At 41.6% G+C, this 9922-nt stretch overlaps 1 protein-coding gene across 3 annotated transcripts in view; it reads left to right on the forward strand.

Moving 5' to 3' along the window:
• The first annotated feature begins 722 nt into the window (after nt 1-722).
• The window catches only part of sema3e (sema domain, immunoglobulin domain (Ig), short basic domain, secreted, (semaphorin) 3E), a 29077-nt gene continuing 19877 nt past the window's right edge, over nt 723-9922 (forward strand). For 2 of the 3 annotated variants that reach the window (XM_015964633.3, XM_015964634.3), the window contains exon 1: nt 723-1074. In XM_015964633.3, the coding sequence (XP_015820119.3) occupies nt 942-1074 (133 nt within the window). In that variant the 5' untranslated portion in view covers nt 723-941. Of the gene's footprint in view, nt 1075-1235; nt 1281-9922 lie in introns of all 3 variants that reach the window. The other variant, XM_015964635.3, reaches the window with a different exon arrangement.

Below are 9922 nucleotides of genomic sequence, written 5' to 3' on the forward strand. Positions count from 1 at the left end.
GACACGGCACACGGCCACCCTGGAGGGGACAAGAGATCTCAAGACAGTCCCGAGGCAGATGCAGGACATTTTTATTCTTTCATAAACTCCTCTTATTACCATTTCCTCTTCTGGGCTGTTGAACTCCTTTTCACCACACTGACCTCAGATCAGATCAAGAGCTGTGACAGAAACCACCTGACAGGGGCTTGAGCTGAGACTTGGATCCTCCCAGATTGCTTGAGCGTGAGCAGAGTTAGTAGGTAAAGCTTCACTTTTTACGCGAGTGCTGGGAGACTGCACGCCAGGCACGAGGCTCCCAGCTCCCCCCACCTACACCACCCTTCTTCCACTCTGATTTTTTCCTGGGCTCTTGTCCAGAGAATGACTGGCTTCAGTGGACCCAGGAGGAGGATCAGAGACTGAAGACACAGTAAAGCAGCTCCAGCTCTGCCTGCCTGCTGGGACAGACAAAGGGTTTACAAATCAACAGCTCCCACACCTCTATTGGATTCTTCAACTTGATGCTTTGAAGTCATTCTTCAGCTTTTACTTTCCTGTTCTCTAAATCAGAAAAATAGTGGATCTGAGCTTTACAGACAAACAGACGGACTGGCATATGGACAGAGAGCAGTGAGCACTGCAGCGTGAATGTAGCAACTGGACTTCTCTTCTCCCTGGTTACTAAGACTAAACAAGGATAATAGCCAAATCACTATTTTTTCCACTAAGGTGGTGGGTGGATGCAGCTTTCAGCAGATTGCTATAGGGGAAAGCAGTTCCTGCAGAGACTGCAGATATACGTCTAGTTGGTCGACACCGTGTAGATCCTAAGAAAACAGACTGGGTAGACTATATGGATGCTTGCAGGAAGTAAACTCAAAGACCTGTGGATTTTTTTATTCAGACACTTTGATGCTCACCTTGAATGGACTTAACGTGGTTTTGAACTTGAATACAAAATGCTTTTGTCAGTGAGGATGGAAGGATGGAAAAAGACTGTGAATGTGTCAGTCATGCTGCTGATTATCACGCGGTTTGGCATTGCTCACACAGGAGACAGCATCTACCCAAGGATAAGACTCTCACACAAAGGTAAACAATAAATATTTAAAAACTACACTTTTCTTTTTTATTTTAACTCATTAGTATTTGTAAGGCACACCTTCACCTTTTCCTGCTGCAGAATTGTGAGAAATAAAGTCTCTAGAGGTGTAATAAGTTCGAATTGTTGTATTCTTTCTTTCTTTACTTAGAATGATTCAGATTCTGGTTTCTTTTGACTCATCCAAACAGAAGATGTAAGTAAAATATCTCTTTATTCTAAATTCATACTAAATTATGCAGCTTTTAGAATTGTTCTTCAGTCTTTCTCTTTCAAACAAAAGTAGAGCTAACACTTTACAAAAGGGTCCATTTATCAACATGAATTAGTGCATTATTAAGCATTAACAAACTATTAACAACTGCTTAATCATACAATGTAATGCATTACTAAGCAAACACCCCACTGACCATTTTGTCTAACCACTCAATAGTTAACAATAAAGTTAATACAGTGACCCTTTCTTTATTAATGCTTAATAATGCAATAAATAATGTTAATAAAGGGGCCCTTATTGTCAAATGCTACTGAAGTAGAAGCAGCAGTAATGCTGATCGTAAACCAGATGGGTCAAAGGAAGCTGTATCTATTTCATTGCTGTGTATGATGATATGGTCATTGATGATTTATGATCTGCAGGAGGCAGATCTGAGAGGAGCGACTCCTGTTTAGCTGTGTTTCGCCCGCAGCTGATGCTCCAGGAGCCTCCGTGCTGTTTGTTTTGGTCTCTCAGCTACGAAGGCTGAAAATCCACAATGTGGCTTTCTCCCATGCCGTTGCGGCTGAGCCATGGATTATATTTTATTCATAGTTTCTCTGTTTTGACATCAGAATGTGTCTGAGAGAAGCCTTTGTGTGATTTTAGCAGTTTATTTGTGTGAGGTGGTTGTGCACGCATCGGTATGTGGAGTGATTACTGTGTATCTCCCTGACAATAATGAGCTTTTTTTTATCTTTCAAGAAAAGAAAAACAAAACTCTTGTGTAAACATGGCATTTTTCTCAGTTTCTTTGATCTCTTTGACAACAGGAGGAGATGATTCCACATAAGCCTGTTAGTCATGGTTGGAAATAGGTGTGGAATTTGAACGGTCAGTTACTCATAAACGCGTTGTTGGAGCATTTTAATGAGAGTTGCCAAGACTTGTCAATCAGCAGGAAGGTTTTTAATGAGAAATATGACGAACGTTTGGGGTCTTGTTCAACATGATGGAAGAATTACAGAATCAGCTGAGGATTAGCTCATTAGGAACAGCCAGAGAAAAACATTTTCAACAAAAGAGGTCAGATAGCTGCTGACAAGCTTCATCATTGATGCCGCGTCGCTATCAGGTGTGGTTGTTACCTTCATATATCACTCAGTTTATTAACTACCTGCAGGCCGAGCCACCAAAGTGACTGACACCCCTTCCCTCGTCTCCGTCTCCCTTTCTCGGATTCGTGTCCTGGCTAGCACGGAGCGCCGTGGAAAAGGCTGCAGTTGGATCCCATCATTATGGAATGATAAACATCTAACTCCTAATACATGCCTTATGGGCTCCGCCAGTTCTATTTGCACACACACCCTCCAGTTCACACAAACCCATCTAGAGACAGACATAGATTGAATTGTGTGAATTTTTTCTTTCACACAAAGAAGTTGGAAGCAGTTCAGTCAGATGAAGAGGGAAGTGGTTTTAAATCGTGAAATGTGAAACGACTGCCGTGACATCTGGTATCAGCAACGTGGAAGGAGACTAATCGGGTCTTTGTCGGAATGAATGGCATTGGAAGTGAAAATGTTAATTATATCTGCAATGAAACATTTTGAACTTGCTTCTGGTCAGGAGGGTAAATTTAGAGCGGGATCAATAGTAGGCTCAATAAAATATGAGGTCATCCTGAAGTGAGCTCCTTTTTATTTGTCTCCAGATGACCTTACTGTGGATCTCTGCCTGCTTTCATGTTGGTCCTTTGCACATGTTTTCAAACGTGTTTCTCTTTTCTTGGACTTACTTTCACCTATTTCATCTATTTTCTGTCTAGACTTCTGGAACAGTGAAGATTATTTCAAATGCATTTAAAGCACCTCCAGCTCAGTCATCCTTTCATTTGCCCACACACCCAGTTAACTCCGGGCTGTTACCTTAATCATGTGGAGTGTTGAGTTACGACCGCTGAAACCATGCTGTCTTTAGAAATAATTGACCTTAAGCTTTAGCAGCACGGAATCGAAAGATCTTAAAAGCGTGTCTAAAGGTGTGAAAACACTTGGATGTTCAGCTAATCAAACTCCTTAAACCAGTGGGTTTTTTGTGTTTAAAAATCCCCTTTTAGGTTAGAAACACGCATTATAACAAATACCAGGAGGTGTTATTTTGTTTGTATTACTTTTTTACCTTCAAACGCAGCGTTGTGTAATTTAACTCTCTCAGGCTCAAAATAAGTTTTGATAAAAGGACGAACAACTAAGTCCTTCAGGGGTACTTCTGAGTTAAAAAATGCTCATGAAATACGTATGTGGAGTAACCTGGTAGGTATGTTTTAACGTTTCAAATCTGCAACGCCTGCCTCCACAGGGGCGTGTCCAGGGAGTGGCCTGGGGTAGCACATGCCACCCTTGGAATCTGATTGGCCACCCCAGGTGCCACCACACCTTTAAATAGGCATTCCATTGTCCACAAAAGGCTTGGGGTAAAACAAAAAAAAAAAAGCATAACTATTGGTGCCACCCATGCACAAAGTTGTACCTCACCTGGGCCACCCCATTTTAAAAGATCTGGACACGCCACTGTGCCTCCAGAGGGTTAAACTTGCAACAATAGGTCTCCTGGCAGCGTGTTTCAGATCAGCTGGCCTGCAGAGAGACATGAGATCTGTCTTTCTGGTGACCACCAGTTTTGCAGCTAATGAAGCTTCTGCACAGCTAGTGTCTGTCATGTTGTCAGCAGGCAGCAGGTAGGTGGTCAGGCTTGGATTTATTTTGCTGTCTCCTCTGTCATAACGCCTGGCTAAAGCTGCTTAGTGCCATGCAGCAGTTTTCATTATGGGGTGACCTAAACCTGACCCACAAGTCACAAAAACACACATCTTCATGGTTCATCTTCACTAAGTGATTTCGTAAAAGAGCGTGAACGCCCCCCAAAAATGTCTTATTTATCAGATAAAAAGTTTAATCAAATTCTCGAAAACTACAATGAGAAACTCCATGACATCATTTTTAAGCAACAAATTGATTTAATTTTGTTAAATTGATGACATCATGAATGCTTCTCTCCCAGCTGCCTGCCCAGGACGTTCTAACCCCAACGTTGAAAGCATTTAGTTACACAAATATTTTACTTCAGCACGTCGACGACGGAGGTGAAGAAAATTACACCGTGAAGCTAGGCACTTCTGGCGGGCTTGACATCATACTGTGTATGCTCGCTTATATTAATAAATACATGTGCTTTCTATATTTCCATCCTATTAGAAACTTAAACAAAAGTGGATTAGATTACCTGAGAACTAAATCTATTCAGAAATGCAGTGCAGGTTTTCAAATATGTCAGCTATACTTCTAAAACAGCCAAATTGAGAGTAGATCTGTAAGAACACTAGTAAAAAAGTGATATTCTTCTCTTTACTCTGTAAAAAACACGAGAGTTGGGCAAAAGGCACTTGAGTGCATAAACACAGACATTACTCAGGTGGCAATTACTGATGTATGAAGCCTTCCTTTGAACTGCAATTTTAGAGCTTTTCCTTGCAGACAATGGCACATTTTTACATTGAGGTGAAGCTTTGAGAAACGTTTGTCTTCAGAGCCGAAAAAGGGGAAAACCAGCACAAGTTAAAGTACAGTAGTAAAAAAATATATATATATAAATAAATACAAAATTATTTCTTCTACTTAAATCTAAAGAGTCAAATGAGGAATCCCATGAACTTTCTTTCATCTGCGTGTGCACCGACCTATAATTAAATGTAACAGTGGATCACAGGATACAACAGACCTTGTGGTGTCACTTTAGGAAAATGGTGCATACAGGTGGTAGTTAGGCAGATCACACCTTTTGGATACTGAAGGAGAAGTGGTATTTTCACAGACGTCCTCTTCTGCGTTCACACTCATTTTTGTGTCTTGCTTTCTTTTGTATGGTTGTAGGTCGGTGTCATCGTTTTTCATGTTGTGTAACGTGTGCCCTCTGCAGTTCATTAGTGAGATGTCCAGAGGGGAAGGCAGCTGGTGGAACTCTAATATCCGTTTTGACCTTTTATTATTGAAGATACCAGCGAGAAAAGATGAGTTAAGATTTAAGCACAGAAATAAAGGTGGTTGGGCTCTATTCAGCAGTTTTTTTTAACTGCACAGAAAATGAAAGCATGGGGGAAATGAGTAAGTGTGCCAAGGTAGAAAAATGAATCATTGTTACTGAACTGAAGAGACTAGCTGTGATATTTTAAGAGATATGTCAGGTTACATGGAAATAGGACATGCAAACAGGAAGGCACTTGTTTATTACAATTACAAAGTGCAGTTTACCGGCCCTTTCACTATAGTTAAATTTGTCAGCACAAACCTAAATGGAATTAAATTTTGATTGGATTGCGTACAATTTGCAAAGCTTTTTTTGAAAGCGACGTGTAACATAATAGCGGAATTTTACCCGCGAGCTCCCGTCCAACCAGGAGTGATTCAGACATGAAATGGAACAAAAGCATTCCTGCACTGGTCCCGCACAGTCAGAAAATCACAAGATTTCAGAAGTCAACACCTTAACAAGCAAGGAGAAAGACAGCTTCATGTATCCACAAACTTTATTTTCCGTTCTTTTACGACGTCTCCAGTGGTTTCACAGGAAATGATGTACAGTACATTTATCTGCTTGTGACTTTTATTATGAAAGTTTTCTGCAGTTTTACACTGCTTTCCTGTTTGACTTCCTTTCTGACCTGATCTAATCTTCAGATTTTGACATGCTTTGGAAGTGTAGCACATAAAAAAGACTTGAAACCATATTCATATAAAAGTACTTTAACCTTAATGACAGCGTCCCTTCCCTTCTGGTACTTGTCAAAAATGTTAGACTTTGCTTCTAGTGGAAAGTGTTGACTATAATGGCGGCTAATTGCCATGTAGTACGTTTTGCGGCCATTTCGCGACACTTCGACGTCTGCTGGAAAGTGTGAATGCATTCTAGAGTTTCTGCTCATTGACTTTAATGTGACTCTCTCAAAACCTCATAACCTTATAACCTTATAACCTTATAACCAGGATGAAATCCTAAATCTCAGGTCAGCACAGTAATTCATGCTTCATAAATTTGACGACCAAGTGACGTTGGTTCATGTGTGCTCAAAGGCATAGATACGCTGCCTTTGCAACATCCTTCTCAGAACATTGACAACCTGTTTGTACAATAATAAGCCTCCAGTATGGAAGTGTTTAGAATGCTCCAAATCATCATCATGGATTATCATGGATAAGTGGGAGCCCACACCACTTACACTTCTGAAGAACTCACCATATTTGATGCATACCGAAGTGTTTCTAACCGGGAGCAGCTAATTGACATCTCAAAAGCTTAAATGGGGGGGGGGGGGACACTTGAGCCCCCTCCAGAAAGGCCATGAAAAACGGAAATGTTCTGGACTCTGTCCTTGAGATCTTTGTGTCTGAATACAAACATTTAGATAACCTTTTCCGTAATTAAACTGGACAAAGCCCCTAGTAACAGGACCAGACTTGTCACGGACAAGGTAGCTGCTTCAGACTGGTGAGGTCGAGTTCCGGACAGGGAGGAGGGGGAGGGGACCGGGGGATGCTGTGCGCACCTAGATAGCTTGCTCCTGTAGCATGCGGCGAACCATGGCAGCTCACCTCCTACAGTACCGTCTCCTAGACGCGCAACGGAGTGCTTCACACCACTTCCGTGATTCCTTTAACCATTGAGCTTCATCATCCAGGTCTCTTATGCGTCTTCGTGTGCGCAGAATTATGCTTAACATGAGTCCGTTCAGTGAGAGGAATTCTATCTCTTTGTCTGCCATGTTTGACTGAATGGCTTTGTTTGGGTAAATGATGCATGTACGCCCGCCGCACCATGTTTACGCAATATCTGGGTACAGCCTTCCCACCCCCTTCCCCCTCAGACATCTGGAACTTTTCCCTGCTGTGTGAAGGCAGCCGAAAGACAAGTTCAGGTACAAAAGTGATGTGTATGAAAACAGTTCTGGTTAAAAACCCGACTGAATTGTCCACACATATTCCAGAATGTCAGTCTGAAAAGGGCTTTGGAGTGCTGATGGGGATGAATGATGAGGATGAAGCCAGGATATCGACAATGTAGAATAATTTGTTAATGGCTGCATGGTGGTGCAGTTGTTAGCGCTGTTGCCTCGCAGCAAGAAGGTTGCAGGCTTAAAAATCAGCTGTAGCTTTCTGCGTGGAGTTGTGTGTTCTCCCCATGCATGCGTGGGTTTCCTCCGGGTACTCCGGTTTCCCCCACAGATCACAGCATGCCCTATAGATTCACAATTGTACGTCGCTTTGGATAATAAATAAATAAATAAACACAAACACAGAATCGTGTGTTTGAGTGAGTCATGGCTGCAGGATAAAAATCCTGTCTCCACAAACCTGTAGTGATCTAGACAAAGCCGGCTGCACTGGGAGAATCAAGTAATTTAAGTTCACAAGTGCATTAAAACAATTCAGCATGAGTTATTACATAGGGACCTCCAGATAACTTACGTGGAAACATCTAGTCACCTGGATCAATGGCCACCTGACAGATCTCAGTTTGTGAGACTGAAGGGTTTTGTATCTGACTAGGCTGTCATGTGTCACAGGAGTGACTCAGGGAACAATACATGCCTCTGACTGTTTAGCACCAGTCATGTAACATCTAGTTAACTGCAGAACTTTTAGGTTCAAAGAGAAACCGTTTATAACTTATTATTTTTTAAAACAATCAGTCACTGGGTTTGACATGCAGGCTGAGCATGAAACTAGTCTTCTACCCCTATTTCCTGCATTAGCTTCTGACAGAAAAGCCGGACAGATCTACGTCACACTGTTACTAAAAGTAGCTTTCCTGAGTTTCCTCCTTTCAGAAAAGATGGATGATTTTTCAGAAATCTGTAAAAGGGATAATCTTATCATGTACTGCGATATAATGTAAGCGATACTTTTTTTAACATTTATTTTTTATTATTTTGTGCTAAGCTGCCCCTGCCCTGCAGAGCTCCATGCAATAGGAATCTGAGCGCCGACCAGAACTAACCAGTGGCGTTAGACGACAACTTACATGCTTCAGATTTAAGGACGTGCCTCGGCTGATGCAGAGTTGATGAACTTTTCATGGACAAGTACATCTTAAAAATATAAATATATGAGAACACAACATGACATGAAAATAATACTTGTAAAACAACGCGTTTTAGCTCTGTTTGTCAGCTACAGACGTACATTTATAAACTAGAATTGTGAAGTTGCCATCGTAATAAAATGATTGAAAGACTTTTTGTGTGATATGCTTGTCAGCCACTAGATGGTGCCATCGGATAGAAGAAATACTCCGGAAAGGTACTTTAGCTTTCATGGACTTCTCCATTTTGATTTGTGGCAAAGAAGGATATTGCTGGTTTAGCATCCAGGAAACAGCTGAGAACATCTCGCCTAGTAGAAGCTAAGTGTTAGCATTAGCAACTTCACCACACATCAGAGCTCCTTCAGGCATGTATTCTTTGTGGAGATAAAACATCAACATTGCAAAGCAAACAGAGTAAGTGGTAGAGTTAAATGGTAAAATGGTAAGTGCTCTGTTTTTGTATAGCACCTTCATAGGGTTCTACAACCCCCCAAGGTGCTTTATAAAAAAATCAGTCATTCACACACACATTCAAACGCAAGTTGCATTGCTGTTAGCCAATCAGAGGCGAGATGTCAGAATACCAGGAAACAAGCCTCCAAACCTTGCTCTCTGAAGCTGCTTTCTCATCCAGCTGACTTCTACGTACTGATTTTACGTACAAGGAAGCCGATTGCTGATGCGCTCCAGTCAGCTGCATCTGGTGCAGTCTCAAAGAAATCAAAATTAACGCTCAATCATTCATGTCCGTTTATATCCTCCGGTATGCTCTGGCTTTTAACCCTGCCTGATGCGTCCCGTGACTGCAGAGCTCATCACCTGTGCTATGTTGATTTCACCTCACTGATGCAGCCTTGAAACGCACACTCCACTTTGCGGTCAGGAGATCCCTTTGATCTGCTTAGTTCAAAAGTAGCTGGTGAAAAAGCAGGAAACCAGGCAGCAGTTTTTCTGCAGAATTTAGAGGAGGTGCAGGAAGACCAGAGACAAGACAGGAAAATAGTAAAAAGAACAAACAAACAAGAAAAACAAAGCAGAGTGTTTGAAAAGTAACATGTAGGTAGATTTATCGCCACTGTTTCTACCTGTATAAAGCAATAAGTTATACGCATGTAATTTTATATATTTGAAACAATTCAGATCACCTTCAAAATTCAGTCACACACCCAGAGCCGTTTCAAGGCCTTTTGGGGCATAAGGTGAAATAGAACACCCCCACCCCCTGTCGCCGGGCTCCCCCAGAAGACTCTGTGTAATTCATACCCTGTCCTGGAGTATTAATTACACAGTGTTTGTAAAAACACCTCAGACATTACTGACATGTTCTAATATTTTCTGACAAACAATGACATTTCCGGACATGCTGCCTGGTCTGCTTCTTTCCTAATCTCACAAAAATTTGTCAGCAACAAAACAATTGTTGAGAGCCACCATCGGTGGATTCTCTGAAAGTTTCCATGGAGTCCGTGACAGACTTTTCTTTCATCGATCTGATCTTCTAA

Source organism: Nothobranchius furzeri, chromosome 4 (assembly GCF_043380555.1).
Source record: "Nothobranchius furzeri strain GRZ-AD chromosome 4, NfurGRZ-RIMD1, whole genome shotgun sequence".
Taxonomy (NCBI): Eukaryota; Metazoa; Chordata; class Actinopteri; order Cyprinodontiformes; family Nothobranchiidae; genus Nothobranchius; species Nothobranchius furzeri.